Source organism: Nesoenas mayeri, assembly GCF_963082525.1.
Source record: "Nesoenas mayeri genome assembly, chromosome: 2".
Taxonomy (NCBI): Eukaryota; Metazoa; Chordata; class Aves; order Columbiformes; family Columbidae; genus Nesoenas; species Nesoenas mayeri.
The window spans coordinates 24064247-24085762 of record NC_137543.1 but is presented as its reverse complement, the minus strand read 5'-3'; the positions used below and the strand labels follow the sequence as shown (position 1 = coordinate 24085762).

General features: G+C 36.9%; 1 protein-coding gene across 5 annotated transcripts in view; it reads left to right on the top strand.

Moving 5' to 3' along the window:
- The window catches only part of VPS13B (vacuolar protein sorting 13 homolog B), a 445653-nt gene that overhangs the window by 187246 nt on the left and 236891 nt on the right, over positions 1–21516 (top strand). For 3 of the 5 annotated variants that reach the window (XM_080340704.1, XM_080340703.1, XM_080340707.1), the window contains 2 exons: positions 9448–9557; positions 17394–17541. In XM_080340704.1, coding sequence (XP_080196830.1) covers positions 9448–9557; positions 17394–17541 — 258 coding nt within the window. The remainder of the gene's footprint in view (positions 1–9447; positions 9558–17393; positions 17542–21516) is intronic. The other 2 variants (XM_080340706.1, XM_080340705.1) reach the window with 1 other exon arrangement.

Here is a 21516-nt window from a genome sequence, read left to right as displayed (position 1 = left end):
GTGCCAGCTCTCAGCTGGAGCATTCAGATCTTCTAGACCTTGAAGATCCATCCTTTGTCCATCGGGATGCTTTAGTTTCAATTTCAGTCCACTGTCTGGCTGGTGTGGAGTTGTGTGATTCTCATTGTTCTTGAAGTTCTGTTGTTCAGCAAGGAATAAAAAGTTCATTTAGTAAAACATGCAGCTTGAGAATTTCCCTTTGCAATACAAGAATCTTCTCGATAGACAGCATTCCTTCAAAGGCGATTGAGAATACCCATGAGCAGGTCATATTTGGACAAAGCTCCTCCACAAGCAACTCCCAGGATTTTACTCAGCAATTGCTCTGTCAAAACATTATTTCCCTCACTCTCTTGCAAGAGATCTTTGTCCATTGACATGTGTTTTCTCTGTGCCTTGCCTCTCCATGGCCCTTTGGCCTTCAGCTGAAGCTCTCTCTGCAGCAGTTTCTGTGTGGAATTTGGAGGGGTTTTTTTAATCAAACTGTGCTGCAGGATTGTCTGCAGTGATTAGAACTCATTTGTTGCCTATCTGGAGACTCCAGTATCTTCATCAATTAACGGCTCTGTAAACAGTATGTAAAACACAGCTACTGGTGGTACTTCAACATTTGCATACATGCCAAGAACAATGCAATAATAAAAATCTACAAATAATATTGTATTTGGAAAAGAAGTTCAGCTGTTGCAGTTTGTGTAAGGCTCTAAGGTCCACATGCAGGTGGTGTAGACCTGGAGTTGTTCAAAACCCATTTGCTTTGGAGTTGACTACAGTAAATAGGCAACCATTTAAAAAGGAAGAAAAGAAAATTACTTAACCAGTAAGCGAAATTCAAGATACACGTGTGTATACATTTTTATTACTGTGCTCTCTGCTCTGGGATTTGGAGAATGTATAATGCTTTTGGCATGGAGCATAGCGTGAATCAGGGAGCATAAATAGTGAATGAATGGTATTGTGAAACAAAAGTTTCCAGGTTTGAAATGCTTCTAACTGACCCTTTTGACTGACCAGAGCTGCATGCAGTGTTCTCAGTCTCTGTGTACACACTGGATTTATGCAGTGATATAGATTGTATTTTCTGTTTTATTGTCTGTTTCTTCCTTTCTAGTGAACGTTGAGCTGATGCTTTTCTAGAATAAACAGAAATCTTGTTTTCTGAATCAAAGCAGTCAGCTCAGTTGTCATTTTACATGTACAGTTATGATACGAGGCAGTGATACCAGTCGGAAAGGTGTGTTTATCTGTATTGAATCAGCTGGGATACTCTGGCAGTTCTTTACTGGGCCCTGTTCTTGGATACTCTGGATAGCTCAGCAGAGCTGGCCACCACATCCATCTCCCAGAATGTGTTGGGCAGCACAGGTCCCTGCAGGGCTCTGCCATCTTCCATAATGAAAATTACCATGTTTTCCTATCACTGTTTATTTTCTCACAATTAATTTAACCAATTTCAAATTATTTATCTATTCAACCTCCTCTCTTATCTCATATAGGTAGCATAGTTTTTTAAAAGCCTTTGATGAAACACCTTGTGGAATTTTTGTAGGGAATACCAGTAGACTGTGTAACTAAACATGCTTTGTCCTTATGCGTGTTGATTCCTTAGGCGGACACTAGGTTCGAGCTGTAGTATCTCTTATTTTATAATTCAATTTGTTTAAATTTTTGTTGCAGAATAGAATATGATCCAAAAGTAGCACTAGACTGCTGAGATCAAATGAAAGAAGAGATTTGCTGCACTACTCCTCTCATTTCTAATCTGTCCATTAAATATCGGAATTAGCAAAATTCTTGTTTAACAGAAAACAACCATACTAACATTTTATTTCTGTTTTTCTTGAGAAGATGCCTTTTAAATAATTCATCTGAAATTCATTCTGTGTAGTTACAGCATTTTACAAATGAGACTAAAAAGTCCTCATAAGCTAAAAAATAGCCCATGTGGCCTTTAAAATAGGATTGAAGAGGTCTTAGCCAAGCAGAGCAAACAAAAAATTAGGAAAATTGACCCATGGTTTCTTCAAAGCACCAAACAACTTTTTACTTTAATGAAATGTACAGTCTCCTCTTGATCCATAAGAGCGAGTTGTACTGGTTTCATATGGAAAATGCAAAGAAACGGCCTTGACAATGCAATATGTGTTTGATGTCTTTTGTCACAGAGCTCAAATTCTCAAACCCATGTTAGCATTTTGAAAACTTGGTCAGATATGATCAAGTTAGTGTAGTTTCTGGCATTAGAGGTCTAAGTAATCTTCGTCACACATGTAATTGTGGTGGTATCAGATACAGAGGCAGAACTGTCGGTAGCCTGAGAACTAACTCTTCTACATGTGAAAGTGTCACAATGCTGGCAGACCAGATCTTATCTATGACATTTCATAAAAAAACACATATCAGGTTTACAACATCAAATGCTAACCGGCTTTCTAGTGGGACTTCCAGGCAAAAAGGGTCAAAGGGACCAAAGTCTGGTTGATACCTTTGCAAACTGCAGTGATTAGTTGTAAGTTCTACTGGGTTTCTGCCCACTTACTTGCAGAGCTGTATCCATTTGTATTTGGGCCACCCTTTGGGCCACCCTTTGGGCCACCTTTGTTTTCTGAGCGGAAACATAACTCTGGACAACTTGAATGTTGTATTTCTCCACCCCCCCCCCCCACCCCCACCCCCCTTTTTTTTTTCTTTAACGAATGAAACAAACCAAGTGTTCTAAATGGTTCATGTTTTCTAAAATGTTCATATACTTTTACTCACTCACTGACAACATGGTTTTGAAGTCATTATAATATATCCTTCCTTTCTATCTGTGTAGTACTTTCTGTCAGTTGAATGTAGAGCTCCTTGTTCTCCTTATGTTTACACAATAGTAAGTATGATGGTTAAAGATATAAACAGGACCTAAAAGTGAACATGAGGGAATGATACTTGAATGAGACGTTCTTGCATTGAAAACCTAGAAATGAAAGAGATGCTATGCAGCTCAGCATGGAAATATTGCTGTTATGTTGTCACAGAGGTGATTCAGTAAAAAGCTGACATTTCTGTATATTACAGCTGTTTACACATTTCCCATTTTTCTTGATTGTTATTGCCAATTGAATTGTTTCCCTGAACCCACATCACCATATTCTCTAAAGGAAATTAAAGTTTTGTTCAAATGAATTTTGGGAAACAAAGCAGCCCTTCAAGATATGGTGGGGGTTTCTTTGTTTTGTTTTGGTTTTTTTGGTTTTGGTTTTTTGGTTTTTTGTTTGTTTGTTTGGGTTTTTTTGTTTGTTTTTGTTTTGTTTTGGGGTTTTTTTTGAAAAACATATAGCAAACAAGTTGAATGTGTATATTGTAGCATTTTCTTGAAAACTTGCATCTCAGCATGTCATAACGTTTTTCCTCAGTAAGAAAGACAAAATACAAGATAGACTCAATTCTGTTCTTAACATGAAAGGGCAGAGATGGTGTGACATACCTGAGCATTGTTCTCCACACCTTGTATTGATATACCTTGCTTCAGCTTGATTGACAGAGCTGTGGCTCCCTGTGCTTTAGAAAAATGATGCCTGATATACCGCTGTTCGTGTTAATCAATGCATTGAGCAGTGTCATGTTTTGCCTCATTGTTTTATGTCTTCGACTATAATTCCATGTTATAATTATGTAATTTGGTATTTGTGAGTATTCATGTATGCATATTGATGGAGATAGGATGTTTCTTTTCTTTAACCCTAATAATGGCTTATCAGAAGGTTCAATTGAAATTAGACCTGTGTGATTTAGGGTTATGTTTAACACAAGCCAAACTCTTATGTTTATTTTTGCTACTAGTTACAGTAGATACTTAGCTGTGGCACAGTTTTAACATCTGAATTATATCCCTGGGTGCTGCTGTGTGATTTAATAACCTCACTTCTGTGCCTCACTTTCTCTATTTTTGAAATGAGAACTAACGATGCTGACCTCTTTTGTTTCAGCACGTAATGCTTTTCTGCTATAAACCTCAGTAGGAAAGTTACAAGGTCACGATAGCAGTAGAAGTACGTTCTTACTGAATGTTTCCTAGATCAAAAGCTGCTTTTTATTCCTCCCCCGCCCCCAAATGAACAGTGTTAAAATATTCTGGTGTGTGTATGGTTGAGCAAAGACTAAGCGTTGTATGAAGGAGAACTGTGTTTGATGTTACAGCCCAAGGTGCCTTAGTTCATGGGAAAATGTTACTGCACTACTTCTGTTTTAATAAAACATTTTAATATTGGTCTAAGCAACTAAACCAATTGATCTTAGAGTTATTTTAAGCACTTGGTGAACGTAAAACTCTGAAAGTACAGCATACTTGGAGATTTTTCTTTGAGATAAAATTAGGATAATATTTATATTAAAGGCCATCTGTAATCATTCAAGTCAACCTTGAATAGGGAGACATGCAGACATATATATCAGTAGTTAGACAAAATTTATTAACTTATTGTGGCTGGCATAATATAAAAATAATTTTTTACAATCCTGTAAACTTTGATGTAGATCGAAATATCTGTTTCCCTTGTCTGACTCGGCAATTCGGGATGAAATGCAGAACTCTGTCTTTTAGATAAGCTGGTTATTTTGCAAGACAATCATATTTGGCTTGTCGTTGATATTCCAAAGTAGACAAAAAGGTTGCATGTTTAATTTTTATGCTGCGTAAGTGCAATCTTGAAGTCCTACTTCAGCTCTCGCTCTTCAGCTTGGGATGTGACTGAAAATGGCTGTGGTGCCATGGGATAGCTAATTGGTAAAGCCTGTTTGGAATGTGGGCAAATGAGCCATTTTGGCAGTGAGCAGAGTACTAAAGAGCACTCTTTTCCCTTAGTTGACTCCCAGGCTAAAATTAAACAGAGTTGGGTATTTCCACATGTAGTGATTTACAATGCATCTGTTCTGAGTCAACTAGCAGAAAGAACTAATTACCTATATACTTTTATAAAAAGTGAACTCTTCATTTGGGTGTAATGCACAGTTTTGCATTTTTGTAGTATGCCTTTGTGGAAATGCCCTTCAAAACGCAAAATAATAAGTGGAAAGATGATTTCTTCTTTCCGTTATCCTTCAAAATAATTGGATACTAAATCCATGATGCTAACTCAACCTGTATCAGCACCTGCTTATCATTCCCATGGTCTGAGACATACAGGAGTCATGAGCTCAACGCTAAAATAACTTGTGGTGCAGTTTATATAGCAAGATTGTATAATGTTTTCTTTAGTTACTTAGTTACTAAAAATAAACAAAACTTGTCAGAATTAGTTTTTATTGTAGATCATTCCCTTCGTTCATATTTGTGATCCCTCCCCAATAGAAATTGCACATTAACTAGAACTTTAGTTTCCTGTAAAGGTTTTTCAGTTAATTTTATAGAGGACTATCTTAAATGTTTTACTGAAAGTTTTTTTCTGGAAATAGCAATATGGGTGTGTTTGGATACTGCATATGCACAGAGTAGAATTTAGAAACAATTCTGCCAGGATTATCCTTTATTATTGCAGAGATAAAACATTTTTCTATACAGAAATAGCAAGGCTGTTTCTCAATGTCTAGTGCATCATAGTATATTGTTGTTGTTGTATTAGATGTTGAGTTTCAATAAGTAGATATATGGCTGAACTATAGTTGTCTACTCTTCCTAGTAAATGTTTCTCACCAGAAATGCTGGGAGTGTCTCAGTAGCGTGGTTTGCTCTCTCACAAGGCTCTTACATCTCCAGAAAAACAGCTGGGCTTGACAAGTGTTGCCATCTCTCTTCTTCCCAAAGTGCTCTTTTACCTCAGCATTCCTCATTCGCCATCCTGCTGCCTTCTTCCTTTTCTTCTGTCTCTGTGATCTTTGAAGTCCTGTCCTCTTTTGTCACCACTGAGCATCCCTCAGCACCACCAGCCTGCAGCTCGACTCTGCCTCATTTCACCTATCCTGTCTTTACCTCTTGCTTCTCTTCTCAGCAGCTGCGTCCCCCAGCTGTCCTCTTCTGCCTCACCAGAAGTGCACCATCCCTTTTTGTCCCATTTACTGGATGCTTGATTTTCCCTTTAGAAGGAGAGCGTAGGGCTGGAGCCCAAGGCTGGCGCTCTCCTCCCTGCTCCTCCGGCAGCCTTTGCTCTGCACTCAAGGTGGGAGGAGGTGGCAGCAGAGCTGACCCAAGTGCAGGAGGCCCCAGGTTGTCCTCTGCGGGCCCTCCGGTCCCTTGGGAAGCCGAGAGCTGTTGCTGCAGCTGTCGTTGTCCGAGGAAGCTTGTCAAGAAGCTCGTCCGCAGGATGAGAGTGCCAAGCACAGCTGTGCTCTGCTCCTCCTGGTCCTCCTCCAGCCTCCCCTCCATTCCTGCCTTCAGCAGAGGGACAGCAGTTGGGGAAGAAAGAGATGATTTGACCCAAACTGGCAAATGACACCATGACTTTGAGGAAATTCTCAAATGTTCAAAGAGTGTGTGGTGTTTGGTTTGATTCTTATTTTCCTAATCATTTAATAGATAGATGCAATAGATGACTTTGGCAAGAACGGGGATCTGGAAAGGAAACCTGGTGTGGTATGGGACTAAGGTCTGGTTTTTTCCGAAATGTAAATTTAATTAAAAGGAGAAAAGGGGAGGGGAGAAAAAGTTCACCACAATCTTAATGAAATCCAGGAAACTCAAGCATTCATTTTAACAGAGACAAAATAGCAATTAATTTTTTTTCTTAGACGTGTGAGGAGTCTGCTGCCAACTTAAAGCTTCATCCTCACATCAGTGAGATCTTTGTTGAAAACTGGGGCGGGAGGGTGGTTCTTGTTTCTTGACATGAAAATGCAAGTTTAAGAGTTGGGGGTTTTTATGGATGGGAGGAGACAATTGTAAGAAATTTTTCTTTGACTACATAGTTATTTTGAAGACAGCTGTTACACAGAATACAACTTCACATAGGTGATTAAATTGCTCTTTTATTATAGTGGCTGAGTAGCAAATACAGCAGTAAATTTCAGTAATTCAGTGGGACAGAGTTGGCTTGGTAGGAGGACAAAGTTACCTGACAGTCAAATTGAAAAGCAAAAAATTGTAATTGCTTATCTGACTACTGGTACTGGTTTGGATTTGTGTTTTGTTGTTTGTTTATTTGTTTTTCTCTTTTTGTTGTTGTGGGGTTTTTTTGGTGTTTTTTTTTCTTTTTTTTCCTATCAATGGCTATCAATGACAAAAGACAAGTGGAAAATTAAACTGTTTTGATCTCTGTTCTGCCTTACTTTAGAATTTTATGGAATTGTACTAATGTGCCTTCATTGAAGTGAAAAGATAGTTTCAGTTCAAAGCATGTCTTAATTGTATTGAACTTCTTAGTTTATCGACTGCAAAAAATTAGCTAAAACTAAGTTGAGTAACTAGCATCATTTGCTCCAGTAACACTGTATATTTTTTTCCCTTTTCAGGAGTCTATTATAAACGTGGGATTTCTTTGTTGACTTTGCATGTAGGCTGACTTTATTCCTAACTCTTTGGGAGGTCTCTGACTCCCAGTTGTCATATCACACATACATTAAACCTTTCATTAAGTATTGCTGACAACAGGCAGTATCTCTTAAAGATGCAGGATTCTCTTATTTTGGCATCCAATTATCTTGTGAAAGTTAATGATTGTAGCATATACTTTGTCAGTCCTCTGTTACCTTCTCCTTCCTTTTTCTTGTCCTGTCCAGCTCCTGCTGCAATGCACGTTCACTGCGCTTCTTACCTGCACCTTACCCCTTTACTTTATAGTCGACATCAGCTTTGCCTTAGTTTGCAGATTTATTTCTAAGGTTTATTACTGACATTTAAAACCATCAGATCACATAGCCGGGTGTGTGTATAAGGGTTCCTCACAGCGTGTGTTCCAGCTCTGAGCCTGTGCAAGGCGGATGATTAATCTTTCTGTGTTTCTTGACTGCCATCTTCCTGTTGAGATCATCAGGCTTTGCTTACACTCCCCCAGGTTGGTGGGTCTTCTGCAGTTTGGAATTCACCTGGTTTTAAAATTTAGTTGTATACAATAAACTCACAACTTATCCCTTTCATTCCGCCCCCTCCCCCCCCCCATTAACAGTTTTTGTGATGTATTACATATTTCGAGGCATGTTTTTGCTGTTTTTTGGAAAGTACAGTGAATTAGGTGACAAGCTTTCTGAGTTTATTTATATTTATTATTAAATTCAGAGTGCATACTTGTATACTACAGAGTATCATAGCATATATTTCTTTAGGAACTATGATTCTTTGAGTTACAGAACTACTGTAAGTTCTCTGTAACTTGGTTTTGGGACCTTCCAGTAACCCGGCTGTCTGTTTTGAATTTGTTTCATTATTTCATTTATTTATTTGCTGTAAGATTTCAAAGCTTATGTGGAAAGATAACTGCCTATTACTACTTGCCATGTTTTTTCAATATAATTGATGCCTTCGTGTTCTGTTAATCCATTTGATTCTGCATTTTGCAATTCTGTAATTAAGTTCTTCTGCAATAGATACTTTATCTGTACTACTAAAATAAAAGCTTCAATAAATTACTACATCATCAGATTTTTAATGCAGGTTCAATGGAATAATGCTTCATAAATTGGGTTTTAATGTGCTTGGTTTGAACTATATGTTAAGATTTCTAGATCCTGAGAATAGGGGTTTTTTTCCTATTTTGAGCTTTAGTGTTTTCCATGTAAGTTTTTCTTCACAAGCATAAGAAAACTAGAAGCTTACATTTAAGAAGTGAAGTCCTATCTTGTAATCCTAGGACTTCCAATGTGAGATTTAAACAAAAGAAGATGTATTATAAAACTTGGGATAAAATCCTAAGAGCTCGCAGTACCAAGACTGCCAACATTACAGTTCAAAAAGTTTCCTTATTTTATCTAGCTAGTCCACTAAAGAGTATCCACGACTGCGTTTACATGAAACATGTTTGTTCTGAGCAGCTTTGGGCAGAACACAAACCTAGGGTAGACCCGTTTTTATTAAAAGAACTGACTGTCCTAGAGTTAAGTTTTTCTTTATAGAAATTGGTGAGAGTCACGTTTTATATTCTCCTCTTTTGGTCAAGGGTCTCATTGACTCATTTCTTGCATAATGTTGTTGCTGGCTGAGAATCTGAGGAAAGGTGGTGTATGTATTCAGCTACACACACAACTTTGTGAAAACAAGTGTTTTGTTTTGGCTAAAAATTGTAATAAGCAAAATCAAAATGCAGTTCTCTGCTTTTTTGTGTATATGGCCATAGCACTGGCAGTGCTGGCAGGTTTCTCACTTTCAGGAAGTTATTGAAGTTTGTCTTGTTACTCTTAACTGGAATTTAAAATTAATATATATGTAAGTCTAATCCAAATAGAAGTCTGCATCAAAGATGATTTGTGTGCAAGAAAACTGAGCCCATGTATGGCGATTCTTTAGCAGATAGTTTACATTTTCTTTTCTATGCTGTCTAGGTGCAGTACTCTTGTCCAGCGTACAAGGATTAGCGATTAATGTGGATCCAGTCCTATATACTTGGCTTATCTACCAACCTCAGAAACGAGCTAGTAAGCACATTCAGCAGGTACGTGTTTTTGGAGGGAACAGAACGGGGAGAGGGGGAGCTTTCTCTTCCATATGGGCCAATCATGCATTTTTGCTCCACATATTTGTTCTGTTTTCCTGCTATTTTGTAATTTGCTGCACACACTGTCGACCTTATTTTGAATTATTTTAAATGTTTTGCGTATTAAAAATTCGCATTTCACGTTTTCATTTATAATGTTTAATTAAAATAATAGAGAGAATGTGTTTTGATGGTCACTGTTTAGGATCAGTATTTTGCAACTAGTTCTAAGTATTGAGACCCCATAAACCTCCTGAGTTAAAAGCCATTTTAATAGGAAATGAACCATCCAGTGCATAACTTGACATAATTGAATGCTGTAACAGGTTTTGTATATAACATCAAAACACTTCTTTGCATATGAAATGCTAAGAAATGATACAAGAAGTTAAGGCTGTGGGTCTGTGTGGCACAGTGTTTTCCTTGATGCATTCTTGACCTTATTTTTCATTATGCATACTCTTGGAAGCTTTTTCCCTGATTTTAAAATTATTTTTAACTGTTCTTTGGCAGACCGGTAGAATATCTAAAGCTTAAATTGGTTGTAATTGATCAAAGTAGTGGTCTGTGTAGCCTCATGTTCTGTCTCAGTTATAAGTGGTCAATTATTAAATAGCCAATATAAGACTCTCTCAGTATTTGTCTCATAATTATAAAATTATAATTAAATGTGTATATAGAAATAGAATTAAATGTCTCATAATTATACTATGCACAGCAGGGCACTTTCACACTGGATTCTTGAAGTGGATTAACATGATCTCTAAACATTTCGGTTTCGATGTGTGTAAATGACCTTGTTAGGTAGTAACCGTCAAACATTAATTGGAGTCCCCTGAATCTCATTCTGCATCAGCAGCATCTAAAAAACTTCAGTGTGTGAATTGCTGCTTTATTGTTTTAATAATTTCACGCTTTTTAAAAAATGTTTTGAGTTAGTCTTCATTCCTGCATCGTAACTGAAGCAGTGCAACATTTCCCTGTATACTTCTTTTTTTAAAACAGACCATTTATTTACTTTTGCAATACTGTTATGTATCCTTCCAAAATGTAATGGAGCCTGGTCATTTCAAATGTTCATACAAAAGTCCTTAATGATATTGTGTATAATCAGCTCTTACTCAATGTTGTCTCTTTTGGTTGTCTTTGTATATCAAGTGATTAGAAGGGTTTAGGGACTACATTAGGAAACTTATTTGTCCATGATTTTGATCACGAGTTGCAAAATTTTTAGCAAACTTGATTAAGTAGCTATGTTGTAATTTGTATCTTTACCTTATACAGCTTTCTAAATTGTTTGTGATTTACTTTTAGTTAGAATTACTGTATCACATTTCTAATCTTATTAGCATTCAGAGTTGCTCAGTCACTTGAAATTATTTTAGATATTAATTTATAAACCTGACATCATGCTAGTTTCATCATTGGCGTAACTGTGGCAATAGACTGCACATAATAATAAAAATTATAATGTCTGTAGTAGCTGACTACAGTAAAGTTTTTTGCTGCTTCTCCTATCATTAGAAGGAAATTTTCTGACTTGTTCCTACTCGGAATTTTATACCTTTAGGAACATTGTGTGACAGTTGCTTGCAGGAGAAGGGGATTGTGTTTATCTAAAAAAATATGTTAGAGTTAAGCAATGCACTTAATGTACAACCCTTCTACATAAGTTATGTTTCTGTAGAGTGTGCAAGTTATATACATCATTCTTCCTCACATTTATTTTAAACTAACAGTTTGGGGGGAAGGAAAAAAAAATGGAAATACAACTAGTCTTTAAGGCTTCTGCATAATTTTTAAATGCAATAGAATATTTGGAGCCAGATGCTCTCAGTGAATGGCAGTGTAGCATATTACCTTTTTATTACAAGAGACAGTGCATACCAAAAAAGTGGCTGCTGTTAGATATTTGAATAATGATCTGTGTGGTTGCTGTTGTGGCTCTACGTACGGTCAGTGCTCTAGGGTAAATGGATGTAAATATAACTTTTTCTCTATTCTGAGTTTCAAAATGCATCTCTAAGTTTTCTGTTGTCCCCTTTGAAACTCAGAAACAATGAGAACTTTGCAGTCTAAAAATGCATGAGGTGCTCTCAGTGCTTGAACAAATCTCTGTATTGCTTTTGAATTTTTCCCATGGTTACTAGAAATGTGGTGGCATTCCTCAGTTCCTTTGCTGTAGTAGAAGTGTTGTGTGAAACAAGTCTCTTCTATATCTATAGTCTTGTCTATTATCACCTCTTGTTAGTTGGCAATATTGGACGTAGGTCATTATAATGCCATTCTTACAGACATGGCTGGACTTTATTCATGAGTAGTAATGCATCTTATAATATTTGGTTTGGCAGAAATGAAATAAGTCAGTATATACAAGACTAAAGTAAACAGAGTTTTTCTTGCATGCTTTTGATGTTCTCATTTAAATATGTTTGTTGCAAGTTTATAATTTCTGGATTTTCCCAGTAATAATAGAGCAAACTACTGAAACAGTTTGTAGTAAGAAGTTCTGCTGTCTGTTTGTATACTATATGGTACCATGTGCAGCATATTTTCTTTAAAAGCTGATATGGCAAACCCAGTGGTGCTTATGTTTATATTATAATAAAATTAACGTCTCTCTTTGAACGCAACTTGAGGCAAACTCTTTGGTTTTCTTACAGGATTCTGTAGACTTCACATATTAGTGGTTGCAGTAAGTTGTAGTAGTTCTTGCTCAATAAGGAGCCTGTTCCAGTGCTCAGTCACCCTCACAAGTAAAACATGTTTCTTTAGAATCAGAGAGAACGCCCTGTGTTTCAGTCTGTGCCCACTGCCTCTGGTCCTTCACTGGACACCACTGAGGAGAGCCTGGATTCATTTTCTTTACACCCTCCCTTCTAGTATTTTTATACATTGATGAGGTCCCCTATGAGCCTTCTTGTCTCCAGGCTGAAGAGTCCCTGCTCTCTCAGCCTTTCCTCATATGGAAGATGCTCCAATCCCTTAATCATCTTTGCTGGAGTCTCTCCAGTATATCTGGAGACTTTTGGACTCTTTTGTACTGGGGAGTCCAGAACTAGATCCAGCACTGACTAAAGGAGCACCTCACTTGACTTGCTAGCAATACTTTGTCTCGTGGAGCCCAGGATACCATTCACCTTCTTTGCAGTAAGGGCTCTTTGCTGGCTCTTGTTCAATCTGGTGTCCACCAGGTTTTTTTCTGCCAAGATGCTTTCCAACTGGGCAGCCCCCACTGTATACAGGCACTTGAGGTTGTTCCTCCCCACATGCAGGACTTTGCACTTCACATTGTTGAACTTCATGAGGTTCCTGTCACCCCATTTCTCCTGCCTGTCATGGCCACCCTGGATGGCAGCACAACTCTTCAGCATATCCAACACTCCCATTAATGAAGGTGTTGAACAGGACTTGGACCCATTATTGACCCCTGGGGTACATTGCTACTTACTGGAGTCTACCTAGACATTGTGCCACTGGTCACCCCACTTTGGGCCCAGCCATTCAGCTAGTTTTCAGTCCACTTCACTGTTTACTCATCTAGCACCTACTTCATAAGTTTCTTTGTGAAGGTCTTGTGGGAAACATTGTCAAAGGCCTTGCTTAAGTCAAGGTAGGCAGTATCCACTGCTCTTTCTTCATCCACCAAGCCAGTCATTTCATCATAAAATGTTATGAAATTGGTCAAGAATTACTTCCACTTGGTGAAACTATGCTAATTACTCCCAGCCATCTTCTTGTCCTTCGTATGCCTGGAAGTGGTTTTCAGGATTAGTTGTTCCATCCCCTTCCCAAGGACTGAGGTGAGGCTGACTGGCATGTAGTCCCCTGGGTCTTCCTTCATGCCCTTCTTGAAGATAGAAATGACATTTGCTTTCTTCCAGTCCTCAGACACCTCTCCCAGTCACCATGATTGTTCAAAGACTATCAAAAGTGACCTTGTGATGGCATCTGCCTGCTCTCTTAGCACTTGTGGATGCATCCCATCAGGGTCCATGGACTTATCAATGTCTAGTTTGCTTCAGTATTCCCTGACCTGATCCTCTTCCACTGAGGGCATGTCTTCCGTGCTCCATCTTTATCTTCGGTCTCTGGGAGCTGGATTCAGGGCTAGTCTTACCAGTAAAGCCTGGGGTGAAGGCAGTGTTCAGTATCTCAGAATTTTCCAATGGGAAAAGAAGCTCGTGAATTTCCTGACATATTGTCAGTTTGTGTTCCCATAAACAATGGAATATTTTAGCTTGCTCTTTTTTAGCTCTTTTACCCTCTTGCTCCTTTCCTTTACTAAAATCAAGTGAACACGAGAATTTAGTTAATATTCTGTAATATTTATACAACTTACACACATTTGTCAAAAGTGTTTTATACTGATTTCAAATCTAACAGCTCTGAATGATGTACAAACAGAAGAAAACAGAGTTGTTTAGTCTCAGAAAAAGAAAAAAATAAATGGTTTGGTAACGGGGACAGGAAGAGTTGAGGAAAATATAGTTGTTATATTGAGAGTATTTTCACCTCATCACTATCTGAGTATCTTACCAGATAATCAGTGTAGCAAATATTACATGCTGCTTTGTCTACCAAATATCCTCTTGGTAGATCACCTTTCCTGTTTGGAGCACTATCGTATCTTGGAATACTCTTTTGCCTTTGGTTTGTTGTCAGGGCGGTGACTGTATAGGCATCCTCCAAATGGAAGTTGCTTGTCTACTCAGTTGGTCAAGTTCTCTCTAAAAGGCATTTCTCATGTTCCGAGATCCACCTGCATCCTCTTCAGCCTCATACTCAGGGGATGTTGTAATTCAGAAATAAAATATTTAATTACCAAAAATACCAAATTAACTAAAATATTAATTTAATGAACCTGAAGCAAATTTCCACTAGCCCTCTTTACAGGATATTTTAGCTTCAGTTAGTTGGCGTATCTCCACATAAATCAGGAAATACTTGGGGCTTGGTATTTTTGGCAGGTTGTTTTTTAGCTTTTATTGTTACGTGCCTTTCTCTGATTTTAGATTTTTATAATTTCCAAAGTCATATTGAGTGCACAGTGTGAAAGAAAATGAAAAAAAAACCCAAAACCACAACAGTATCTGTTGTTCCATTTACATGCATAAATAGTATATATTTTTGTGTGTGTTTTGTGTACACATACTTAATATGGTGTGCAATGTGCTAGATTATTTGAGTCAATAAAATTTCAAGATGGAGCAGGATAGCGTTCCTGTAGTTTTTTTCCAACCACCACTTAAAAAGTTAATTGTAATAATTATACTGCAAAAGTAGTGAATTTCCTTACTTTGAGTAGCATGAATTATTACGTATCTAGTATTCAGCGCATAATAGTCACAAAACATTATTGCATTGATAAATCTGTGGTCAGTACTCTAGAACTTTGTGTCAACAAAACAACCTCATATAAATGTTGCTGTAGTCCCATAACTTTATTAAATGTTCTTGATTTATCTTCTTTATAACACTACCAATTAGTAACCATAAAGCTTACATGCCAAGTAGGTGTGTTAAAACTTTACTACATATTACTTTATCATTGGCTTCTTGGATTCTTTGGATAACACTTGCCTGCAATATTTCCTTTCCCATCAGATATATCTTCTCATACAGCTGTGAGGCTCCTGTCATCTGACATTTCCCAAGCCACAATTTCCTCATCAGTTTGTGGCTAAAACCCAAATCTTGATGATCCTTTTCCATCTAGTTCAACATTGATGTTTCATCTTCTGCATTCTTTTAACCAGAAATCTCTTGCCAAAAACCTGACAAGATTGTACTGGGCGTCATCAACAGCAACATCAGGCTTGATTTCAGTGAGCAAAGATGAAACAGCTGTTTCATTGTCCAGATCAGCACTCAAGCACTCAATATTTGGTCATAATTTTTTCCAGCTTTGTCTGGCTGTGATAACCTTGATGTTTTTCTCTATGTGACTAGTGGTGTAACTTCTCATATGTTGCTGATCTGTTTCTTCAGTGGTTCAGAAATAGATATTTCTTCAGACAGTATTTCCATCCTGTTGTCTTTTGTACTCTCTTGCATTGTCTGTGTTCATTCTTCAGAAACACTTGCTTCACTTGGCGAGTCCATGTTCTTCCAGTGTTATATCCAGAATTGCCAAATCGTGCCTCAGCAGTTGCTATCACGGGAAAGCTGCAGGTGGCTTTGCCTTATGGAAGGTTGTATCAAATAAAATGCTCAATTTTGAAAAGGAATGCTCCAGTGTGCCTGACAGAAGTTTACAAAACTTCAGCCTCTCTCTTTATATGCACGTGGGAAGGATTTCTGTGGTGTAATACTTGTCTTTTCCAAACTGGTGGTTCTTTTGTTGTTGTTATGGCTAGAGGACACCAAAGTGGCATGTTACTGTGTTCCAGAATGACTCCTTAGTGCTTTTGGAGACAAAGCTGATGACTGTACATTTAGGGGGAGGAGGGAAAGATGAGAGTTCTGTTTGTCATTGACATTAGTATCTTCCTATTAACTTTGCCTACCACTGTATATATAAGTTGATTGTTTTCACTGGAGTAGGATTAAATAGTTGATTGTCTTTCTTATTTCAATTTACTTTTATAGTGGAAAATGGTGAAGGCGTTTGGAAGTCATTCTCCTTCAATTAAATGGGTTTTCTTTTTGTTTTGGGGTTTTGTGTGTGTGCACGTGTTGCACACTGCTTGATTGAGCGATCTGTTTTCTATTGGAGAAAATTTACAAGCACATTGCCCGCCTCACACGAATTTGTTTCCCACAGAGGTTCCTAATGCAACGTGTGAGGTTTCTCATTACCCAGCTATATGGGTTACATTTTTGCTCCAATACCACCAAAATTAAATTACACAAAAATTGATTAAGATGCATGTAATCCTGATGTGTGATCCTTAGAAAAAACTTTTGTCAGCTTTAAATGATAACCTTCTGCAAAACCAACTGTAGAAATACTCTGCTTTTGTCAACTGTGACACATCAACAATATAGGCAGCAGCAAATACTACAGCAAAATGTTACCAACCAGCTGTACAGCGAAACTGAGGATCCGATTTTTTTTTGTGATTCTGTCTTTTATAGCTCACGTTAGTAAAAAAAGTAACTACAAAGCCAATAGACTGTATTCATTTGTGGACCTCCAGGTCCAGAACCCATGTGGATTAATACACATCACTCTTTTCTGATCTTTTACATAAGGATACAGACTTCAATGCCTTCAGTTTTGTTTAACAGTGTCATATTTTCAGCAGTTTGTAGTTCACTGTTAAGCTTGAAAGACAAAACAATTCAAAATCAGTAGTTGGCAGAATTAAATTTCATATTTAAAATGCGAAGAACAAATAAAATAATGTATAAATAATAGCACATCTTTTCTTTCGAGGTTTAATGAAGGTTGATAAATTTCTTAGCAAAATTTTGGGGTCTCTATATCTGGCTAAAATTTTCCAGTTTCCGTTAAATATTTAGATAATTATTTTGCTTTGTGGTTATCCGGGTTTGCTCATGTGCATTTTGATTGGTGAACAAGCATTTCAAGTTCATAAATTTCTGTTCCGCTTTTTAGTTATTGTAGAGCTTTTCTTCAGACTACCAAGGCTAAAATAATTACAAATGCAAGTCTGAATGTAGTGTTTCATAACTTGTTTTCAAAGTAAATGTGCTCCAATTATTTTTTCAAGTCGTTCTCTATACATTTCAAAATATGTAGTTTAAGACATTATTCTCAAGACAGTGTCCTAATTCAATATTAATATGTTTTGGCTTTGGGTGTTTCACAAACACTTCTATTTCTAGCAGTCTGTAGGAACTGTTCCGCTCGGTGTGCCAGTAGCTCGGAAAAAAGAGGACGAAGCATCAGTTGGAAGCGCACCTTTGGCCAGGCAGCAATCAAATCAAGCCTCCGAGTACGCCAGCAGCCCTGTCAAAACCAAAACAGTAACAGGTACGGTCACTTAATGAAACCAGCCGTTCTTGCAATTTTGAAGTATATGTTTAATTTTCTTCTCATTTTCATTTAGGTGCTATCTTTAGGACCCTGATAGTTTCATGTAACTCATTTTCTAGAACAGGATAAAGGAGATATGCTTTCAATAGACTATCTGATATTTGCCTTGATATTTAGTATTTTAGTCCATAATTTTATTAGACTCTATACACTATGATTAATCTCTTTGGTTTCAACCAGTCTTTCCACATGACTTTGAGCCTATGGACATGTATAGAAGTAAAATTTTTGTATAAACAACTAAAATTAACCGTTTTCAAAATCACTCTCCCATAGAAAATGCATTTGTTGGCACCTCTGTTTCTGCAGTTCAAGAAATTATTAAATGTGGGAATATTTCCTGACCACTTAGGAGTGCTAATGTTATCGCTAATCAAGATGGTATGGCTTTCTGGGATTTTTCTAGGCTATTTATTAATCCAAAATCATCCAAAGGAGATCATCCCAAAAAATTGACTGTCCAGCTGAGACTTTTAGTAATCTTTCTGAAATACACTAAACAAATTATCTTTTCCCTTGCATTGATGTTGATTTCCAGATGATGAAGTAATTCAAGATGTTGTCTGCTGAAACTGAGGTTACATCTTGTCTATTAGTGGGAGGGTTTAATTCTTATTTTGAGATAACAGATTTTCTGGTTTTCGCCCTTTTTTAACCGCTTAATGTATGGGTTGCCATGTTATCATTGATAGTAAAATGATAAATGAAAAAGTCTTTGACATGAATCTATGAATAGCCTTTATTTTTACCATTTATCCTTTTATTTTTACCATTCATTTATGAGCTTCCATTATTTTTGCCTGTAACGAAATGACTGTACTAAGTATATTCTTCTTTTAACTGTATTTATCATCTGTTCTGCTATATGAATATAATAAATGATACAATTATTTTCTTCTTGAAGTCAGCTCTACCTGTGCCTGGCAACAAAGCACAAAGTTGTAATTCACTAGAGAAACTTCCTTAATTTTGAATATTTGTCATTTGAAGCCAGCTATTTGCATCAATATGTGTTAATTACCGATTTATAAAAATACACATGTAGTCTGCAGAAGTAGCTTTGTACTTGAGTTTTGAAAATTAGTGTCCTAGTCTGGTACCTGCTCAGCCTTGTATCTGGTTTTGATTTTCAGCCTTTGTTATTCTTCACCTTGAGTATTATCTTTTTGGCAGCAATGATCACACCAGAATAGTCTGCTATTATAAAAGATGTTGTCGTTCAAAATCTGGAAATGCCATGAATGTAACTTTTGCTTTTGTTTTGGGTTTTGCGCGTGAGTGCAGAAATGACAAAACAAAATTGTTAGTAACATCCTAAAAGCAAAGGTAGTATTTCCATGCATCTCAACTTCTTCCACTTTTTAATTTAAAGTCAGTGTCAAGGTGTGTTTTAAATTACTTAGTACAGTGTACGCTGGTGCAAAAATGTGAAGTTCCATTTCAGGTTTCATTTATGTTAGCTACTACTTACTTTACTCATTCACTTTATCAAGTAAATTTAACCTTATGCTGGTGGGTTTTTTTTGTGATTAAGCAGATGTTAGACTTCTCTATAAAACAATTTAGTAGCATAGAGTTTGATACTAATAAATGAAAGGTGATAGTACCAATTCTCTCAAGAGACAATCCTGAATAAGGGTTTTATTTTTTGAATTAGAAGCAGTCTTTAAATGAAACCTAATTTAGTAATCTCTTTTTTTATTCTCAACTATTAATTTGTTGAAAAAAGTTATTGTTTTTTTAAGTGAAGCTACATACATATAGCAGAGGGCCTGTTTTGTCTGTTTTTAATATGTAGTGTGCCCGACACCGCCAGTTTGAAGGCAAGCAGTGTTTTAAAATGTCTATATCTTTGTTATACTCTGGAGATAAAATACCAGGTGTAGTATAGTTGGAAGTATTTGAGATTTACATGTGAAAGTGGGGAATAAAAATATAAAATGAATACCGGAGAGCAAAAGCCTTGTATACCAAGGAAATTAATTAAAGGGATGATATCTGTCTACTTCAGTAGACCACGGAGATTTCCTTCAGTGAAAGGAGAGCCATGTCGCACTGCAGTGCCCTGCAGGCTTGTTCTCTGTACAGCTCCTGAAACTTCAGGTGATGGTAAAAGCTTTTCCTGTAGAGTTCACCTTGTGCCCTGTTTGTCAGAACTGGCTTTGCACGGGAAGATTCAGGGGGCAGTAAAAACTTAATAGATACGTTGGGTCACAAAAAAAAGTCTCTGCTTTGATTGCAAAGCCACGAGTTACAGTGGTTAGAAAAGGTTGGAGGGGTGCAAGTGGGAAAGATGAAATGAGATCTCATTCTCAGAGAAGTTTCGGTGGATCCTTCCTTTCACAATTCATTTCTTTACAGGTATATAATGTGCTGGAATATGATGAATGAGCTTCTAGTTTATTAAACTGAAAATAGCGTCTGTGATTCTTCTCCTTTCTGATTTTTCTGGGTCACTCACTCTCACAGTTTTTTACTTTTATTTCCTTTCTTTTAATTTCACCTACCTTCTCTCTGAGTGTTCTTTCATTATTTGTCCCACCTTTTAAAACCAGGAATAACACACTGATTATAGATCTAGGACCTATAATGCCACCTATGCTACAAAAGCAGTTTAGGTAAAAGGGCCAATAATCCTTGTAAGCCTTTTATTTCTTAATCATCAAGTCTCTAGATACAGATGCCTTGTCAGAAAACTGAGATTTCTACATTGAGAGCGAGCACATATGCATAGTCTTTGCAGATCGAGTTTGTATTTTAAAATCATGCCATTCAGGTGGTGATTTTGAATTTACTCTTCTCAAGTCTATCATCTCAGCAGTCACTCCCTGGAGAACTGCTGGAAACCAACTCTCTGTAATAAATGAAAGCAGTTTGTAATCACAGCTGTTAAATGATTTAAAGCATTGATCTTGAGTTCAGTTTATTAGTTAATGGCTGCTGAGACCTTGCCAAGAATGAAGCATGGGAAAAGAGCAAAACTACTATTTATATAGTATCTGTCTATGGAAATCCAAGGTTTCTGTTCTTAAGTCTCAAATTGTAGTTATTTATAAATCACCCTAACCACAGCGGCTTCAAAAACAGAGTAAGATAATAGAATATGTGGTTTAAATTTTGTATGATGTGGCTATGAACAAACAAGGTGATAAAGAGAGAATATTTTTTTAAAAAAGTACCTCCGTTCCTTCATCCACCCACTTCTCCTCCCCATTCACAGCAATTCAGCAGTTCCCTGTTAGTTCAATCAAAAGTGATTTGCAGGCCTGTAGCCAGGCATGCAAGTGTAGCTCTTATGTCTGGATAGTGGGAAAATGATTGCTATATGTGTGTATAAATATGGAATATTATACATATATAGCATGTGCAGCATACCTATACAGAAAGATATTTTGGACTGCAGGAGATGGATAGGACAGTCTTTGAAAGCTGTCTGGTGCACACCATTTAATTATGATTCACACATTCAAGATGTTTGTTTTCATGTATTGAAGATGGGTGCTCATTCATTACTAAAATAACTTGTAGATTTGATTTGTATTAAGTTCTTAAATGATTATAGTTATTTTCACTTTGTTTTGAAAAACATAAAACATTTGCCATGCTTAAAGATGTAATTGATTTTGCTTGGGTTTTGTTTGTTTGTTGTTCTATTTGTTTTTCTTTTTTCTGTCTCCTAGTGTGGTCTTTTTGTAGCTGTTACACTGAAAATTTGATTTCACCAACATCTACTGTAACATCCAACCTTTAGCAATGCTTGAAAGTAACCATGATATTCCAGATGCAAATTTGATACTCTCTTGCAATGTGTAACCCAGTGACTATGGCATTTAATTTTTCGTAACAGTAGAAAAGTAGCCTCGCAGATTCTCTTTAGTATGAGGAATGCTTTTAATGAAGAAAGAAGCTGTT